Genomic DNA, 20,462 nt, shown 5'->3' on the forward strand with positions numbered 1-20,462 from the left:
CCTCTTTAAAGAGTTTATTTCTTCATAATTGTATGTATACTTTCGTATGACGTCGACTGGTCACTTTTTTCCGAAACACATATTGTATATATATTATATATAAATAACAACATTAAACATAAGAAGTAATTTCAAATATCGTCATTTTTAACATGACAAATAAAAAATTTGTCATAATTTTTACAAAAAATCGTTGTCACCCAGTAATTAAATATATCACATAGGCGACAAAAACTTTTTTCTGTATATTAGTTAAAATATTCACTGTACAAGAGTTATGTCACCAATAGGTACATAATATATTTTTTGACACGAACGCAAATTTAATTTAACTACTTTGTTTTTGCTCTCCTGAAAAATTTGATTTAATGACAACCCGTTTTTTATGGGTAACCGCAAACTATGTTTTATGTTCTAAATTTCCTCATCATGTAAAGCTTTTTACTAAAAAATTAAATACATATTTTTCAATTAATCAACGTCTTAAAATCATAAATACATATGTCTTAATGATAACATTAATACTAAAACAAAGATAACAGAAAAAAAGCATTTAAAATTAGAATACTTATAAAAAAAAAACAAATTTTAAACAAGAGTTTATTACTTAACAGTTAACAAAAATTACTTTGCTTTTTACTTTATTATAATATTTGTTTAGAAAATTACCCAAAATATTTCTTTGCAAAATAAAAACATAAAATATTGATTATATTTTAATATTTTTAATATCTAAGAATTAGATCAAGTTTTTTTAAACTTACGCTAAAGTTGTTAAACCTTAGCTAATGCTAATTTTTGACAATGACTAATATTGACTAATGAGTAATGATTACGAATAACACTGCAAAGTCTGCCAGTAGACAGCGCGGGCTGATAGTATACCCTGATAGTATCGTGATTCAGCACATTGATGATAATGACTGTGCACAGTGTACGGAGATAGTGCGAATTGCGCGTTTTGTCGCAAATACTTCTATCCATTCGGCTGTCGGCAGTCTCCTTCCTTAGTTTTGTTACTAGTCTGTAATCATGACTCGTGAGAACTGGGAAAGTGGAAATGTTCAGTTGATATAAAGCGCACTACATAGAAATGCACAATAGTGTTGTACGAATTCACTAGTAACGCGGAAGTGCTCCGGAGTTCCTTATTTGACGAGTCTCTTTGTTTTTGTTTTTCATTTGTAACTTTTCTGCTTGTGCCGCTATGGAATTCCCACATTTGGGTCAGAACTGCAGCAAAGAGACGTGCAAACGTTTTGGTGAGTCAAAGACAATATTGAAGATAACATAATTATTTGGTTTAATAAAAATATATTTCTTAGTTTGATCAGAATTACGGTCTTAACTTCTGTACATAGTTTTATCATTTGTAATTATAGTAAGCTAATCCTTCACCGATGGAGTGTTATTCAATGTTTGGAATAAAGTTATAAAAATCTTTTATGTAGTACAATTTTGCGGCTAAGTGTCATTTTAAAATCAATAGTACAACATGCGTGTGTGATGTCCTTTAAAGAACTCTATCGTCTCCATCATTATATTTTTTTATTCAAAATAAGCATAGCAAATATCTAATTAGAGTTCTTAAAAATACGACTTGAAATTTAATTTACATTTTTGACCATTGTGTTATTTTAAAGCATATTACTGCTTATAACCTATAGGTATTACTTGCAATCAAAAATTTAAAACTATTAATTGTTAATGAAGCTTTTTATTTATTTGTATAAATCATTTTTTTTTTTTATTTAGATTTCCTGCCAGTTAAATGCGATGCCTGTTCGGGTATATTTTGGTATGTTATATTCTAAAAACATGTTTATATTTTTTTATTATCTATGTATAACTATATAAGATGATTCATCTCTGATGTCACAGTTCTGATCACATGAGCTATAGCAGCCATCAATGTCAATCTGCTTACAAAAAAAATGTACAAGTACCCATGTGTCCTTTGTGCAACAAACCAGTACCAATACCACGGGGGCAAGAACCAGATTTTACTGTTGGGCAACACATTGACAATGACTGTCAGTTTACTGAAAGTAGAAAGGTATTTATATAAAATTGCTAAACCTTAATATATATAATTGATAATTAACAAATGATTGTTTTTATAGGTGTTCACAAATAGATGCATGGTAACAAAATGTCGAGGTAAGGAAGCCGTGCCTTTGGTATGTAGTGAATGTCGTCAAAACCATTGTTTTAAACATCGTCATCCTTTAGATCATGGTTGTACTGGTAGTGCAAAATCTGTCCAAAGAAAAGTGACGTAAGTAAATATTTAATTTCATGCCAAAAATAATTTTTTTTAATCATTTATTTACTATTTACTTGTAGGGATGTTAAAAATTTATTTGGAACCAATGGAATTATAAAAAAAGCTTTCACTGCAACTGCAATACAGGGAAATATGGTAATTTTAAATTATAGTATTATAGTTTTTGTTTTTAGTTAAAACAAATTTTAAAACTAATCATTAATTGCAATTTTAATAATATAGTATATTATAATCTGTACAATTTGGTTGGTATTTGTTCTCTCCTCGCTTCTGTGCTGTATAAAATGTATTATTCTGACAGGTTGCCACTGCCACTAAACATCTATATCAGTAGTCTAAAATGTTGATGTTAAAAGGCCAACATACCAATATTTGTTTGTCTGTCTATCTCTCACATAATATAAGAACAAAGATATTCTGTATTTCCACATTAATACTCTGTGGTTCAGTTTAGGGCAAAGGCGTCTATTCTACATTTTGTTTTAATTATTTATTAACATTTATGTTTATACTAAATAATAAATGTATATCAATGTCCAAAATGTGTATCTAGGGGAGGGATCAGGGGTCATAGCCTCCCTTCATTGGCCGTATTTACTATTTTTTATTTTAAAGATTTATATTTATTTGTATACATGAACACATATTACAATGTCTTTTACAATTTTAGACAATATGTGCCCCCCTTAAAAAAAATTCTGGATATGCCACTGTGTATATTATATTTAATTGATTACAACGTGTACTCGGCAAAATTTATTTTGAATTACTTTTTAAGTAAAACAAGTACTAACTAATTATGACATTATTATTTGCATAATACCAAAAGTATAATATGAATTATTACTTTTTCAGAGTGAAGATGAAGCATTAGCAAGAGCCTTAGCTGAGTCTGAACGTTTAACGAACAAAAATACCACAAGTCCTCAACCAAGATGTTCTGTTGCATAAAATTGTTAATTTTTATTAAATCAAGCACAAAAGATACCATTTTTTATTAATATTTTTAAAAGATTATTATACATTCCAGACATTTTATGTATCAAATGAAATATTTTATTTTATATATGTTAATATTGTGATCATGTATTTTAAGCAATACCATTTAAAATTAACCTACTTCATAAAACCGAATAACCTGAAAAAAATACTCCGTCCTTGTTGGTGTTCATGTTTTTATTTTAAATTTCTTCAATTCAAATTTACATACATTAAAAATGAATAAACTTGTTATTTTATTATTAATGTATAATGTATATGTAAATTTAAATAACTGAATATATAATAGGCATGATGGTGTTTTTTTAAAAATATATTTATTTTTTTGTTTTACAAATATTAAATAGTTATTAAAATTGCATTTATAGTAAAAATGTATTGTGTATGTCCGTTATTAACAGAATCTAGAAGTTAAGGTACTGGACTAATTGACTTCCGCCACTCAAGTTTAGTTAACACCTTCCACTTACATCGCTCATATCTTGTATTTTTGATGTTATAATCAATAATCAAAATTTTATTAGAACTGATGAGTTTTGATCCATACTCTGAAAAATATGGACACCTTTAATTTACACTTAACAGTAAATAATATTTTTTGATTCTAAATTATTTTAAATTATTTTTCTGTTCAAACATGATAAAACCTTAAAACATTAAGTTAAGTAACACGAATCAAGTAAATCTTATATATAAAAATCATGTGTCACAATGTTTATCCAGGATGAACTCTGAAACTATTGGACTGATCTTGATGAAATTTTTTACATTGTGTGTATTTTGGTCTTACTTATAAGATAAGATAGTTTTTATCTCAATTTTTTAATATATTTACATACTTATGTATATAATTGCATGGTGTATTTCAGGCATTCTCATGACCGACCGCAAAAGTAACTACCTGCAACCTGACCTTAATATTCTTTTGTGTGTTTTATCGTCGATAACATGTAGATATGAATTGTTCCGAAAAGTAAAATTCGGCTATCTATCTATATACTATCTTCTATCTCTATAATACATCTTATATATAAAAATCATGTGTCGCAATGTTTATCCGGGATAAACTCCAAAACTATTGTTGTGTAATTTGATCCTAATTAAAAGATAGGATAGTTTTTATCTTGATTGAGGCCCTCAATATTTTTGCAATACGCAGGCAACGCCGTGTCGAGACAGCTAGTTGTATTATAATATTTAGTTGGTTTTAAGATATAATCTGATCAATTTGAATTTATTGAGTCTAGTACTTCATCTTCAATTTTTCCTTTTTTTAAAAACAATAATAAAATTATATTACTTTGTAGAATTCAAGTTTTCCAAGATAATATGGATATGGTAACTTGTTAATTATATTTACTAATGTCTAACTGATATTTTTTAATAGAAATTTTGCAAACTGCAAGTTATTTTGTTTTATAAATTTCTGAAATTTAAAAGATTATCTTTTGATACCTCAATTATTTAATAAATAAAACAAAATTACAAAGATGTCAACCACATATATTTTACCTAAATTTATTGTGTTCATTATAAAATGTCCAATTAAGGTTTATACATTTTTTTTTCAATTATTAACATAGACTAATATGCTCTATTAAAATAATATATAATAATAATTGTAATTCATGATAAATGTACAAGACAAGTATAATATTTACAGAACTCGTTGATTTGTTTTTTTTTTTTTTTTATGTAAAAACAAAAATTACATTTTGCAACTACATATTAACACATAATGTCTATACTTAAGAGTTTATTTCTATAAAATAAATATTGTTATTAAATTATTTATTTATTTATTTTTTTTTTGTTATTATTTTTGGCTTTTAATTGTACTGTTGTAAAATGTATAGACAAATGTATTATATAAGTAAATACAAATAAAATAATAATTCATTAAAAAAAGGAAAGGAAAAATAATGCAAATTTGGGCTCTTCATTAACTTGCTAATAAAGATTATAGTAATTAAAAACATATTTAGCAATGTTGAGTAGATACTAATCTTTTTTAATAGTTTGTGGAGCTTCTGCAAGACCTTTGACCTAAAAAAAATAAAATGGATGTTAAAAATATAACAAATTAATTAAAATAAATATTTTAGTTAATAACAGAAATGGTTCCTGGATTAGATTTAATATAGAAAGACACAATTTGTTTTAATTGTTTTATAATAAAGTTCTATAATATAACTTTTATTTAATTTTTGAAATTATACATAGGATAATAAGAGAATAAATAATATTCTTATAAAGGAAATTATATAAACCAGTGGTTCTCAAACTGTGCACTAGGGGCATCGTGGGCACTTTCTAAAGGCACCACGATCTATGGCTCATAATAAATCAATGAGTATTTTTTTTTGTTCTCTTTCATATTATTTACAGCAGAGGACCACGGCTGAATTACCATTTAATAATAAGATGTATTTAATAAACAAATAAATAACAACATTTTAAGGGATAAAAGTACAGTTAGTAAGTAAATAATTTTAAGCTATTTATATCATAAACCTATTCATACTATTCTAATTATGGTACATTGGTATACTGACACTAAGTTCAATACAATCATAAATAATAATATTGTATAAATATTTAATAATAGAATAAAATATTGATTATTTTTGGCAAAAATTAATTTAATTTAACATGTTATTAATAGAATAAAGAAATAATATTATATAGTAGCATAAATGTTTAATAAATACTAAAAAATTATCTTTAGAAATAATTATTAGAACAAACCATCTACACTCAGAATCATTTTTTATATGTAATTATTAGTACTTATCCGTTATCTTAACTACTGCTTGATACCACAAAATGTGTCTATTCTGTCGTCTAAGCTGTTAAAAACTTGTCAGCTGATTTTTGTGGTATCACAATTGATATTTGGTTAACTGACATTTAAAATCATTTTTATTATTTACTATTAATTAAAAAATTATGAATCTCAGGAATTAATGTGTATCAAACAGTAAAAAAAACACTTTTGAATTCTTTCAAGAAAAACGTTTAACTTTCAAGTCCCCACGAGTTCAAAAATAATCATAATATATTAAAAGAAACTGAATTTTGGGAAGGATTCTAAACAAAACAATTATTATTTTTTAAATTATTGACAGTAGATGATAAAATAAAAATGGAAAAAATGGAAAAAAATGGAAAAAATGGAAATTAAACAGTTGGTAATTGAGATAGTGAACATGTATCTAATGATCTGATCAAATTCTAGTTAACAAAAATTAACACGTTTGTATCAGTGATCAGCAGCAAAGTACACTCAAAACCTACTATACAACAGAGTGATTTCTCTGGTTTTTAAACATTATGGCAGGCTTAGTTATAAAAATATTGATTTAGTTTTAATTTTAGTATAAAATATTATAAATAATATAATTCAAATGTTTTTTCAACTTAAATTACATTTACTGACAAAATTATGTAAGTATTTATGTGTTTACAAGTTATGATAATTAATTAGCTATTAATAATAATTATACTGAAATGTATAATTATTGAACTTTCTCTTTATTATAATGACATTAGATTATATGAAAAATATTAACTTACCTTCAAACGATCAGCTGTTTTTAAAAACGCTGGCAGTTGTTCCTGGCTTATATTAACTTCTCCTGCATACATAAATTCCAGTATAGACTGCAAATGACTGAACGGTACATCTTTAAGTATTATGATTGGATGTTTTGATGGGTTTTCCTAAATACAGTTTTTAAGCAAGGGTAAATTATTCAATTTATATAATGACTAATAGGTAAGCCTACTTATATTGATTTTATATTTTAAATCTAATTTTCATTGTATAATAACTTCATAAATTGATATTATGTTTACTAAAAAGTAAAAACCCATGTCAATACAATTTAAATATCATTAAAATTGCTTGTTTAAAACTTATAGACAATTCAAACATAAATTCGAATACTATGGTTTGAAAATTCCTGTTATAATTATTTTTTTTTTTATAACAATTTAAATCAATATTACACTACTATATACTATGTATAACTATTGTTATTTCATTTAATATATCTTGGGTTACCATGAAAGGTATCTATTAAGTAATTAGATTTCAAAATTTGAGTAACTTTATGTTTGTCAAAAATTGTTATACTCAATTGAAATAATTAACAGTATAAGATCTAGATATACACAGTTAAACAGAGATTATCAACGAAGAACTCCATAGGTATAAAATATTACCTAGTTATTTATAAAATAATTGACAATATAATCTAAGATAGAAATAAAACTTATGTAAACAGAAAACCATTGAAAACCCATAAGGCCTTACACTAATTAAGACAATTTGTAAGGAATCGTAAAAATCTCATAATATGAAATGTATATGGAACAATGTTGATGTTAATACCTATATCAAACTCTATGCATTTTTTTGATTTTAAACCGTTATAATATTGCAAAACATGGACAGACAGACATTAAATCATAAGAACACAATAATTGAACTAGGTTTTTTCATTACAACATTTCTTTACAAGAACTGTATGACTTCACCTCAAACGACAGGACTTACCTCTAACAAAGCTTTGAAATAAGGGCTGCAGGCCGATAACACCATCTTGTGTGCCTTACACGTCTGTCCTTCGCAAGCAAGCGTTACGTCCGTGAAGCTTTTCTCGTTCCTCAGGTGTTTAAAGGACGACACCATGTTGCTCTGGTAATCGTTCCATTTCAGGAAATATTGCTGTTGGTCTGCCATTATTACACACTGGAAAACAATCAATTGCCGACAGTTGGCGTATATCATTACGGTCGGTGTCGCTCATTCCTCGGCATCGTATCTGTGCGCCATTATGATAATAATTACCTTATTACGGTTCGAATCGTTGACAACGCGTACGGCGGTGCAGTGGTCACGGGATCCACAGAGCTCGACAACAACAGAACTGATCCTCACCGTTTGTCGTTCTAAACTTCACTCAGTGCACCAGAACATGTACGAACTTGAACTTGAATAATGGACGACGCGCGATAACGTGATATCCAAATCCGTCGGGGGCGCGCGCGACTGTGACGACGTTGGACTCGGACGTGTCTCGTCTACACTGCGGTGATAAAAACCGTGTCAGAAACGACAGAAACACATAATAATAATAATAATAGTAGTAATAATAAAATATAATATAATTATGTAGAATAGGTATATTAAAATATATCGGAGAGATAAACAAAACGCGAAAAACGTTGACCCGACGTGTTGACGAGCGCGTTACGGGTGTCGGTGTCTGCGGGTGCGTGAGTACGTCGGTGCGTGTTTGCGGGTGCGCGCGCGTTATTTTCTGCCTTGGACGACGTAGGCGGTGAATGGCCGACCGGCGCGGCGAAGCGACATATGTTGTCGTAGACGGGGAAAGCGCGGCGGCTTCGTCGAGCCGGTCGAAAGCGCCCGCCACCGCAGGTAGCCGTCGCGGCGCGTACCCCGTCGTTGGTTACGGCGCGGTGGCGTGCGAAATCGTGACGACTGACTATATAAGTGACTACGCTTGTCGATGGGGGGGCTGCACCACTAGGGGGCCGACTATGAGTTTGAGTTCTCGCTCACCGGAACACCGGCATTCGGCGCCTCGGCGGGAGGGTGCCGTCAATCGGCATCGTCGGAGTTTGTTAGGTTAGAGCTCAGAGTTTTCCGGCGGGACGAGTCATTCGTTTGTTTCCTACAGTTTTCGGGTGACTTATTGTGCGACGTCCGATTTTTCACGCGGAAAATTGCATAATCGCCGTTGCATTGGCGACACTGACGGATATTCATCACCGCGGTCTAATTTCTTTTTCAAATTTTTACAATTTTGTTATAAATGTACCGTGCACATATCGTGTCTTAGCAGTTTTTACTTGTTACACATTATCCATTGATACATATAAGTTGTTAAGTACAAATTAAGTTGCTATTTGAATTTTTCTGTGTCAAGCTACCGTAAAATTTAGCCATAGCCTTACAAGGCCGAAATGTTCAATTTCCCATAGTCCCGTCTATACTCCCCCTATTTATAGGCTATTTGGGAAAATTTTAAGTTCAAAAAAACAGATATTTGTACCAATATTACATACAAACAAAATAGCTGATAACTGGTGATGAAATCGCTAATTATACAAAACTATAAAAAGTAATGGGACTATTAGGGAATTAGCCCCTCATCAAAATAATTGGCAATTAGAGCCCTTCTACAAAAACAAAAAATAAATAATATCTATTTTATATATCTATCTAAATTAAATTTACATCAAATTATTATTTTTAATTCTAAAAGGGATTAATGATTTTACATTGATAAATGTATTCTGTGTTAACGTTTTCGGATAGACATACTGGTCCAAAAAATTTATTTACTAGATATTTTTGAGAAGTAATTTTTCGAAATTTTTAATAGTTTAGTTTAAATTTTAAGAAAATTTATTGAAAATTGTACTATTTGTTTTTTTTATTTTATTAAGAGCAATTGTCTCAAAGAGCGTCATACCCGCATGTGTTATCTCCGACTTACGAACGTAAAACATAGCAAATTTGCGTTCAGCAGAATCAATTTTATGCTGTTAGCTTTAATATCAGAGTCAATTTACCTATTGTCAAACTTAAAGCCAATAATATTATCTGGGGCATCTCATAGGCTTTATTGATATCTTAATTTTTAAATAAGTTATAGTTAAATAAGACAAAAACGATCAATTTTCTGAACCAAAAAATTTATTTTAATTATATTTTCTACTTAATATCCCAACTCAAAAATAATAGTCTTTACGCCAAAAAACTTGAAATTGTAATATTTAATTAAATATGTCTTCATAATTTATATTTAAAATATAAATATTAAACGCATATATGTTCTGGCCATTATTTATGTAACTATTAAAATATAAATAGAGAATAGAGATGAATCTCTAGATGAAAGAAAATTTTTTTGGATTTCATTGAATTTTAAATTGATGGGTCAAATTTGAAGCAGAACTATCAACTAGGTAGTAGGTACTATGTGGCTAGTAGAATATATGGCTTCAATAACACAATTTTTGAATTGGATACTTCTATATGAAATACTTTTTTAAACTTTTATTTTGAATGGTTTACATTTTTGATTTGTTAAATCTGTCTTTTTGTTTTTCCGTCATTTTTTAATTATTTTTTCGATATTTATTAAACCAGGTTGGATCAGGCTCGGATAGGTCCATAATTTAAACTCAGAATGAAAGTAAATCGAATTGATCTATTTACCGTATGAACTCTAAATAATTTTTGTAAAAGAAAAACAATGCAAAATTCGAATTTCAGTTCGATAAAAAGTTTTAATAGTTTGATTCGGTTCGAGTTCGCATTGTTCGCAATACTTTGACAATGTTCGGTTCGACACATAGATATATATTTATATATCTGTAGTTTGACACCATAAAATCAGGTTCAACTCATCACTACTGTAAATATAAATAAAAGTAATATAATTTGGTACTCCGTAATCCATATCAAACTGGTAACTGGATAGAAACTGTATGTAATAATAATAATACCTATTTTTAAAATTAGACTTAATCTATTTTATTTTAAGCATCTTCACGTGTTTGCTTAAAAAGATTTTATATTTCATATTTTTTGTGTACAAAAAAACGCACATAATTTTAATACCAATATCGTTCCTTTAACTTGGTGTCTTCGTATTATTTTTAATAATAAATACAATTTGGAAGTTTGGGCTCATCGCATATAATTTAATATAAGTCAGTGTCGAGTTTAGGTACCTAAACATTTTTACTATCTACCCAAAAAAAGACATCATTATGTTTAATATTAATTTAGGTTATGCATTATACTCTATTAGTTTATTCTGCAGTTCCAAATAATATTTTATGTTTACCATTACTAATACGACAATAGTAATAACTAGGTAACGATTACTTAAGGACAAAGGTATATATGTAATAATAACCATTATATGGTGATTAATGATTATTCTCGAATGTTGTGAATATTTTTACATAATCTACACATAATTTAGACAGTTTAGTTTGTAGTGACAGAAATCATGACTCATAAAATTATTATATTTGTAATATTGTACTCGTTGTGTTGAATACCTATGTACATTGTACTTAATACCTATATATTGGTCTTAGACTATATAAAAACTCATAAGTTATAAAAGTACAAGAAGCGTATAACCATTTATACGAATTTATCTATTTACATCATTTTATTGATAAGTATAATATGTAGTACTATGCTTTGCTTGTAGACATAGTTTTCAATTCTATATATTATACAAGTTTCAAAAGTTTCAAATATACGTTTATGTTCACAGGGCGTGTCGGATAGGCAATTAAGGTACACCACAGTCCAACAGTTATTCGTTTTGTTTATTTTTGCATATCGTAACCGTGCGATTAATTTTAATGTATTTCAAACTATACCTACCTACACTGTACAGCAGAGCGCGATTGTCTATTTTTCCCCATTTTTGTTATGAGCTACAATTTTAATTATTTCGTGCACATTTTAAATGTAAAATATATCATATAATTAATTAAGTTATAGTTACATAACAAAATATAATATATATTATTACATTTATACTCAGAAAATGCCACTTCCCATTGGTGCGAAAGACAAAACAACCCTCAGTAGTATTGACTATTGGACATATTTTTGTCAAACAACAAAGTAGGTTATCGAAAATTATATTAAGTATATAGGACGTAGGTACCTTATAAACTATTTATCCCGTATATAACCGTATATATTGAATTCTTATTTTTTCAATAATAATAAGTGCAAATAATTTGTTTGTTTATAATCAATATAAAAAATACAGATAACCTTAAGTCCTTAATGAGATTAGATTCAGTTAATAAAATATAAAATTACAGTATTTTAGCATCTTACATCGAAAACCGTTAAATATGCGTATATGTATAACATACGAAAAAACACAAAATATGCATTTATATTATTAAAAAAATGGTGAAATATGCAAATATACTTATGCATAATATAGTTTTAATATTTTGAATATATAGATATCACGAAACATATTTCTATATAAGAATGGAAGCTATTAGACAATATAAAAAAGTAATATGCAAAATCATAAATACCTTAACCCTACTTATTAGTTACATATAGGAATTAATATAGAGATTAATATTGATGTTTAAACCAGTAGTCAGGATTTATTTCGGGGGGGAGGGGCTTAATTTTGTATGGCAAATTTTAACAACTAATTAAGTTTGCTCTGTATTTTCGACAATATAATTTATATAATTATACATATTATCAAATCAAGATCAAGGAAGTGTAATAAGAGCGTCGTTGCTTTATTACCACAAATTTTTTTTTTTAACTATTCTTTGTGTTTGGGGTAGCGTCAATTAAATTAATAAAATTATTGTCGTCTGACATTTCGAAGGATGCTTGAGCCTGGAAGCCCCCCTGGCAACGGGACTGGAGTAAACTGTTTAAAGCGTGATGTTATGTCAATTTATCGTATCAAATTTATTTTACGACACTTGGCGTTAGAGCTAGTAGATATATCATCATTCATCGTCAATTTTCATGTTAATTATTTATTATGAATAACTTACGTGTATTAAAAATTCAAATACTAAGCTTAAATATCACTTAGGTACAATTATTAAAATAATATTAATTTTATTATTTATAATTTATATAAACATAATATTTAATTAGAAAATAATGTGAATATTATTATACTGGATTTAATAGGTTTGTACAATAATTACAAAACATTTAAGTAATTAATTTATAAATTGAATTTGTACTTGGTAACTGTTTTTATTATTTCGACAAAAATTACAGCTAAAATAGGTAATACATATTAATATAATACATATAATTAGGTCCCGGATATATATGCAACAAAATTCTATAAAATATGCAGTTTTATATCAAAAATACGCAAAAAATATGCAAAATAATTTTTTTTACAAATTAACAAACTATAAGGTTTTGAGTAAAAAATGTACACAATCTAAATATATTATGTATAAAAATTTGCTAAAATGTATTTAAAAAACACATACATTTATACACAATGTAAACACTTACATTGTGTAAGTATATAAAAATATTATAAATTAATTAAGTAAAGTATTATTTTAAAATTCAGGAATAACCAATAACATTATTTTTATAAAATTGTGTTAAAAAGTATTAGGTATACTATTTATATTAAATTATTATTTTGAGACGAATACCAGCGTGAAGTAATAAATATCGATTTCGAATTGAAAGCATCTACGATTATCTCGTAGCATACTTTTGTATTTGGAAAAACTTCTTTCCGCGTCACAAGACACATATTGGTGCATATTTAAAACTATATAGATCTTCAACTGACAGTTCCTCGTCGTCGTTACATTCCGTTACCTCGCCGTTGATTATACTATTATTTTTTTTCATTGTTAAATATTCACGATTTTTTGTCAAAACATTTTTAAGTTTAGCTCTAGCGAAATCTATCCCATTATAATAGATTACTTACGATTGACAGTAGATATTTTTACAGACGTAAAATCTATGAATTGTATAATATGCAACATTTATGCAGCTATAATATATAATATATATGCAATAAATATGCATTTTCGTTCAAATATGCAAAAATATGCAAAAAGAAATTAACCATAGAATCTACACGTTACGAAACGTCGACATTTATAATCAAAATCATGCTAGGTGAATTATAAAAGAGTATGCATTTGCATTTATATCCGGGCCCTGCATATAATGTTCATAATATCTTTTCCCTTTTTATCAAAAGAATATTTAAAATGTATTTGTATTCTGTTGAAGGGGGATATCTAGAAAGTGAGTTATGGACGTAAATTCAAAGATTAAAGGGTTTAAATGTGTACCTACCACGTATTTTATTAAAATAATTAATTAATTTATTGTACATTATAGTATAATCAAGATGGATATGTCCACCTTGACTCATGACTATAATAATATTATGCAACAAGGTGGATATATTCACTTTGTTATGCAATATGCATTATTAATAATAATCTTATCATATTTATTATTTGATTATTTATAAATAAATGTAACTTGAATTTGATAGAAATTAACTCGTTACTATTATTTTGTTACTTAAGTCTTATTAAGTAATCAAGTTAATAGTTCTACGAAAGCCCTCTAATACTAAAATGCTTCTGGCTTATAAATCCATCTATTTACGATTAATAACGTCATTTCCTTGTTAATTCAAAAATAAAAATTTCCATAGAGACCTAAAAGGCTATAAATGCTTTATACATTAGTATTAGTCTGTTAGTGCTAACACTGCTAACCAGTAACCACAAGTCATTTAACTAATTAATGATTAGATTTAATTATTATATTGTTGACTGTTTTATAGATTGTAAATCACATAAAATAAAAATAAAAAAATCAACAAAACATTCGAGTTTAAAATAGTAAATAGCATTACGAGCATAGAAACGATAAAGGTAATAATACGAGCGTACGGTTATATCATTTAAGCTATCACTCATCACCTATGTGTATTTAACTATGTATTACGTGGTGTACACTGTACACAATAAATTTAAAAAATATTTTCCTAATTTAAGTCTTAACCGCCACAGCCGCGTAACTACGTCCGATTGAAATTTAATAAAGCGGGAAAAAGTGGCCAATTGTACAATATCTTTGAGTTTAGATCGGTTCTCCTATCAGCTCATTTCCCGCCTATACTTGTATACCTATTCTTTGTAACCACTACTATACTGTTTACTACTACAACAGGCTATAGTGTACAAGTTTAAGTATAACTTGTGTAATTGAAAAAAGTGAGTGATAATATATTAAATATTAATACATTTTATTACTTAAATTATTTGTAGAATCACTAGAATCTATTGATCTAGTCACTGTGACTGTGTGTTGTACCAAGTACTCGACGTTTAACAAACTTTGATTTGAAAATTTGATTTGAAGGTAAGGCATTGTATATAAGTTAATTTATAGTACTTAATTTCGTATGTTAAGTTCAAATGTTCAATCATCCTGCCGGCATAGACGACGATCATGTCCAATTACCCGTTTCATTTTCCTTTGTATCTAATCCTGTAATTCCACTAATTGTTAATTATAAATAAAAATACATATTCAATGATTATTTATGTTTTTGACAACTATACCACGAGTTCATGACCATTTCGTTTGCGCTTAGTTTAATCCCATTGTGAATCATCAATATTCATAGTATTCGGACTAAATATATATTTTTGCTTACTTAAAACTATATATGCATACCCATGTTGATGTGTGGATTTATATGTTATAATTCTTACAATTCAATAATATTTGATAATAGATTTTGTTTGATTTTAAGTATGACTGAATTGTTTAAAAAATAATGATGAATTAGTTTTATAATTATTGATGTACCTTTCTTATAATTTTTCTAAGAACTATCATTAAGCTATTCTAGCAAGAAATTATTTATCCCTCATTAGGTATTCACAGTTTGTTATCATTTATTATTAATAACGTTGTAAAGAACTTGACAAGTTTTTTTTCACTGCATTAAATTTTGAGGTTTATTCTTAGCTGAAATACATTAATTTAAATTTATTTTTATTTTCAACTGTATTTAGGCGATGTGTTTTAATAATATATTTTTATTTATAAGAACTTACTTATTTTCGTTGCAATATATTGACATCAACATTTAGTAGCCTTATTTTTTATTTTGTTAAATACATAATGAAATATTTCAAAATATTTTGTTTAAAATGTTTAAATATTAGTTACTTTTAAAATTAATCGTAGTTATTTCTTTGTTATGTTCATTCAGGTAATTATTCATAGAAAAAATGGAATACGAAAAAATGTTAACAAAAGGCGCATTAAAGTCCATTATGAACAATGAAGATGTTAAAGATCCAGTTATGCAAGTTCTCGGTGTAAGGAAAATTACTGCTGCAGGAGCGAATGAAAGATATCGCTTACTTATTTCTGACGGTCATAATTTAAATTCTTTTGCTATGTTGGCTACTCAGTTAAATGGTATGGTTACTTCCGGAGAGCTTAATGAATTTTCGATCCTACAGATAAAACGTCATATAATCAGTAATTTAACTGACCGTTCAAAAGGAAGTAAACAAGTCATGATCCTTATAGATTTGGCTGTTATGGTACCTGGTGATCTTGTGGGTTCAAAAATTGGTGATCCTAAACCAATAATTGATAATTCTGGTCAAGTAGTTGAAAATGGTATTTCTGCTTCAGACTCTACACCCCAGTCTAATTCTTTGCCAAAACCACGTTCTGTTCAAGCAAGTGTTATAGATAATGGTCTTCAAAGAGACATTGATGTTAGCAATATTCATCCTATTAATTCTCTAAGCCCATATCAAAATAAATGGACAATCAGAGCTAGAGTTATAAACAAGGGCCCAATTCGTACTTGGAGCAATCAAAGAGGTGAAGGTAAACTTTTTAGCATGGATCTACTTGATGAAAGTGGTGAGATACGTGCAACTGCCTTTAACAGTGAATGTGACAAATTTTTTGATATGGTTGAAGTAAATAAAGTATACTTCATAACTCGTGGGTCAATTAAAACGGCAAATAAAAAGTTTTCAAATTTAAATAATGATTATGAACTTACACTTTCTAGTGAAACACAAATTTTTCCATGTCATGACTTTGATGATTCTCAAATGCCTGCTCTAAAATTTAATTTTGTTCAATTGAGTCAAGTTAAAGATGTCGATGTTGATGGTATAGTAGATGTCATAGGAGTTTGTCAAACTGCTGGAGAATTGACTAAGTTAATGTCAAAGACTACAAGAAAAGAATTAAAAAAAAGAGATGTGACTATTGTTGACCAGTCTTTAAGTTCAGTAACTATCACATTATGGGATACTCAGGCAGAAGATTTTGATGGATCATTACAACCTGTTATTGCTATAAAAGGAAGCAGAATCAGAGAATTCATGGGTAGCAAATCATTGTCACTTTCAGGATCAACTGTAATGCAAATAAATCCTGACATAGAAGAAGCACATCGCTTAAGAGGTTGGTATGATTCACTTCCTTCAAATGTTGAATTTAATAGTATTTCTACTCGTTCTGATGCTGGAGCAAATTCTCAGTTCCTTACTATTAAAGGAGCACAACTTGCTCAACTTGGTAGTGGAGATAAAGCTGATTATTATAGTATGTACTCGCATTTGATTTTTGTGAAATCTGAATCTGCCCTGTATAAAGCATGCCCAAAACCAGATTGTCAAAAAAAAGTTATTGATCGTAATGATGGAACATATCGTTGTGAAAAATGTAATGATGAAACTGAAAATTTCAAGTATAGATTGATGCTTTCAGCACAATTGAGTGACTCAACTGGAAACCAGTGGGTAACTATGTTCCAAGAAACAGCTGAAAACCTCTTGGGCACTACTAGTGCAGAATTAGGAAGGTTGATGGAAGAGTCTAAGGAAGAATATAGTGATGTTTTTCAAAGACAAATGTTTAAATTATTTGAAATTAGAGCTAGAGCAAAAATGGAGACGTACAATAATGAGACTAGGTTAAAAGTATCTTTAGTAAATATAAAACCAATTGATTATAAAGTAGCTTCTACAAAATTGATTGCTGATATTAAAAGATTGAGTGGAATTTCAACATCAGTAATGTAAAACTAATCATTTTTATAATTGTATTTATAGTTAATAAGTTTAAAGCTTAACATAATATGTTTATTACATTTTTATCCTTTTATTGTTTAAATAAGTTCATTTATAATAACACAACATTTATGAAATTGTTTACTAATTCATTTTTATAGTAAACTCAGTTTTAGATCAATTGTATTATATTATGTAGCTTATAAAAATAAAAATTCCTCTTTTGTATAATTAAGTTGTATATATAATATTGTTTATGCGGACAAATATATTTTCAATTAAAAAAAAAAATATATATTCACAATAGTAAAAATAAAATTTGTAAGAAATATTAAAATGATTAGCCCTTTTTTTATTTGATACTAAATACTAGCCCAACAAATTGTTCGTAATGTAATGTGACTACTCCATCTTGATCAGTATCAAATTGGCGGAATGCTGTAGTCAGATTCTGAAACATTAAAATGAAATATACACATTAAATTAATTTTTTTAGTTAAAAAATTATAATTTCTATCAATTTCTGTTATAACTAAAAATAATTAAATAGATTTTGATAAATTATGAAATAATTTAAATTTATCAAAAGAGCAAATATATACCAATGTTTTAAGTGTAATGTCTATGTAGGCCTAGTGTGTGGTTCAAAATATAGTATATATATATAAGCTAAATTTTGTAATTAAATTTTCAAGATGTCTTGTGGATAACCTAGATAATATAATATGCAATTTCTAAACAGATATTTTGTATTTTATAAGTGTTATAGTTAGGAATTTTTTTATGATTGATAATTACTAATTTCTGTAATAATTGAAGCAACCCGCGCCAGGTAGACAAGGCTATTAATGTTTATACTATTTTATTATTATCAATTATCACAAAAAGATAAAATCATGACCAAACAAATAAAACTGACCCACATTTTGGGCAGCCCACCGAGATTTTCTCGGTAACTTGCCAGTCTAGTATAGGCTTAAAAGCAACAATTTAACTATATTTATATTATATATTTACTAATTATACATTACTTACATTAAGCATGATGCAACATTGTATGAAATCATCAAATAGTACAGTTCCTTTACCAAGTCTATCAAACTTTTGCAACATTGTGGCAACAGTAGCATCATTTAAATTATATCCAAAAGTTTGTAATGCAGCTCGAAGTTCATTTCTGTCTATGTTCCCTGAATTATCTTTATCAAAGGAACGGAAACAATTTTGCCAATCTACAATATACTTCCATAATGCACCAAAATCTTCAAATGATATGGTACCTTTATTTGACTTGTCAAACATGTCTATAAATAATAAAATAAATATTCATAAATATAATACATATACAGTATGATTTGATTTATTGGTATTATTAATTTGTATGATGGTATGTACCTTTAGAATCATGAGACTAGTTGAATAATGTACACAATACATACTATACATAATATATAAAGTAAACCAAGTTTTCACAATCTTGTCTTATTGGTTTATAAAGGTTATGTTAATGCGATGATGGTATCGGTGGTAATGCAATAGCTTTTAAGGATGCTAAGCAGGAAAATTTCTTGGATTTTCTTAGAGCGTTTACGATTGGTTTTCTTAATATTTGACAAATCTTGTAGGAAATTGTACAAGTGTTCATCTAAGGCAGTGATTTATACCACCTTAAAACTTACTGTCCATATGTGATTAAGTTAACTGAACTTTGTATTTATATTGTCTAAGATGGGTTCTACTATTTGTTAGGATACAATTTAACTCAAAGGACAAATGATAGATGCCACATAATCAGTAATAATTATTGGTGTTCATTACCCCAATGGTACCATGAATTAATTTTCCTTGCAAGTTTTTATGTTTTTTGAAAAATCATTAAATTAATTAAAGCTGTTACTCATAAATTATCATTATAATTTTACTGTAGATATTAAGTGAGTTAAATTTTAAATATCAAACAGTAAGTCAATAGACTTACTCAACATCAAGCGAACCGTCTCTGGGTTAAAAGGTGTCCACGTGCCATTGGATAGTGCACTCTGTAATTCATTAGCTGTGATGGAACCACTTTGGTCTTTATCTAATCTTTAAAATAAGGAAATATTTACATAAACAACTTAATAAAAGTATAAAACGGTGGTATTTTACTTCTGAAACATTTCCAACAAGAATGTAGGAGGAGGCATTCCACTTTGAGGTTGAGCCATTTCGAAACTTAATGTTTGATTTGTATTACTTGTTTATTTAGAAATTCACACGTATGAAAATTAATAAACGTCAGCAAAGAAATGGTTAACCACCAGGCACCAATTGGTAAACAATTAAACAAGTTATTGAGTAATACAACAACGTCAACAACTGAACAATAATAAATGAAATAGGTACTGAATAACAATTAAAATTTCATTATTATTTATTATATTTCTTATCTACATTCTACGTATAATGTAAACAAAGTAAGAATTTATAAACATAATATACTGATAAG

At 27.8% G+C, this 20,462-nt stretch overlaps 4 protein-coding genes across 4 annotated transcripts; 2 read left to right on the plus strand and 2 right to left on the minus strand.

Annotated features, from left to right (window-relative positions):
- The first annotated feature begins 917 nt into the window (after window positions 1-917).
- On the plus strand, window positions 918-3,581 carry LOC113560968 (AN1-type zinc finger protein 2A). The gene is made up of 6 exons (XM_026967112.1): window positions 918-1,262; window positions 1,756-1,798; window positions 1,882-2,056; window positions 2,124-2,278; window positions 2,347-2,422; window positions 3,143-3,581. Exons 1-6 carry the CDS (start codon window positions 1,208-1,210, stop codon window positions 3,236-3,238), a joined length of 600 nt encoding a protein of 199 aa, XP_026822913.1. The 5' UTR covers window positions 918-1,207; the 3' UTR covers window positions 3,239-3,581.
- Window positions 3,582-5,082: 1,501 nt separating this feature from the next.
- LOC113560899 (longitudinals lacking protein-like) lies at window positions 5,083-8,713 on the minus strand. Its single transcript, XM_026967019.1, has 4 exons — window positions 8,142-8,713; window positions 7,848-8,042; window positions 6,863-7,009; window positions 5,083-5,332 (listed from the first exon to the last, which is right to left on the minus strand). Exons 2-4 carry the CDS (start codon window positions 8,031-8,033, stop codon window positions 5,288-5,290), a joined length of 378 nt encoding a protein of 125 aa, XP_026822820.1. The 5' UTR covers window positions 8,034-8,042; window positions 8,142-8,713; the 3' UTR covers window positions 5,083-5,287.
- Window positions 8,714-15,076: 6,363 nt separating this feature from the next.
- Window positions 15,077-18,094, plus strand: LOC113550453 (replication protein A 70 kDa DNA-binding subunit). The gene is made up of 2 exons (XM_026952282.1): window positions 15,077-15,278; window positions 16,141-18,094. The coding sequence occupies exon 2, from the start codon at window positions 16,160-16,162 to the stop codon at window positions 17,984-17,986; it is 1,827 nt and encodes a 608-aa protein (XP_026808083.1). The 5' UTR covers window positions 15,077-15,278; window positions 16,141-16,159; the 3' UTR covers window positions 17,987-18,094.
- Window positions 18,095-18,222: 128 nt separating this feature from the next.
- LOC113550455 (programmed cell death protein 6-like) lies at window positions 18,223-20,381 on the minus strand. The gene is made up of 4 exons (XM_026952284.1): window positions 20,123-20,381; window positions 19,953-20,059; window positions 19,010-19,278; window positions 18,223-18,425 (listed from the first exon to the last, which is right to left on the minus strand). Exons 1-4 carry the CDS (start codon window positions 20,179-20,181, stop codon window positions 18,327-18,329), a joined length of 534 nt encoding a protein of 177 aa, XP_026808085.1. The 5' UTR covers window positions 20,182-20,381; the 3' UTR covers window positions 18,223-18,326.
- Window positions 20,382-20,462: the final 81 nt, after the last annotated feature.

This window comes from Rhopalosiphum maidis, chromosome 1 (genome assembly GCF_003676215.2).
Source record: "Rhopalosiphum maidis isolate BTI-1 chromosome 1, ASM367621v3, whole genome shotgun sequence".
NCBI classification, from domain to species: Eukaryota; Metazoa; Arthropoda; class Insecta; order Hemiptera; family Aphididae; genus Rhopalosiphum; species Rhopalosiphum maidis.

Excerpts from the sequence above, each read along its gene's own strand:
- LOC113550453 (XM_026952282.1), top strand. The coding sequence starts at position 16,160 with ATGGAATACGAAAAAATGTTAACAAAAGGCGCATTAAAGTCCATTATG.
- LOC113560899 (XM_026967019.1), bottom strand. The coding sequence starts at position 8,033 with ATGGCAGACCAACAGCAATATTTCCTGAAATGGAACGATTACCAGAGC. Across the intron at positions 7,010-7,847 it reads ATTTCAAAGCTTTGTTAGAG|GAAAACCCATCAAAACATCC; the intron begins GTAAGTCCTGTC and ends AACTGTATTTAG. Across the intron at positions 5,333-6,862 it reads AAACAGCTGATCGTTTGAAG|GTCAAAGGTCTTGCAGAAGC; the intron begins GTAAGTTAATAT and ends TATTTTTTTTAG.
- LOC113550455 (XM_026952284.1), bottom strand. The coding sequence starts at position 20,181 with ATGGCTCAACCTCAAAGTGGAATGCCTCCTCCTACATTCTTGTTGGAA. Across the intron at positions 20,060-20,122 it reads TTGTTGGAAATGTTTCAGAA|ATTAGATAAAGACCAAAGTG; the intron begins GTAAAATACCAC and ends CTTATTTTAAAG. Across the intron at positions 18,426-19,009 it reads AATGTTGCATCATGCTTAAT|AATCTGACTACAGCATTCCG; the intron begins GTAAGTAATGTA and ends TTAATGTTTCAG.
- LOC113560968 (XM_026967112.1), top strand. The coding sequence starts at position 1,208 with ATGGAATTCCCACATTTGGGTCAGAACTGCAGCAAAGAGACGTGCAAA. Across the intron at positions 1,799-1,881 it reads GCCTGTTCGGGTATATTTTG|TTCTGATCACATGAGCTATA; the intron begins GTATGTTATATT and ends CTGATGTCACAG. Across the intron at positions 2,279-2,346 it reads TCTGTCCAAAGAAAAGTGAC|GGATGTTAAAAATTTATTTG; the intron begins GTAAGTAAATAT and ends ATTTACTTGTAG.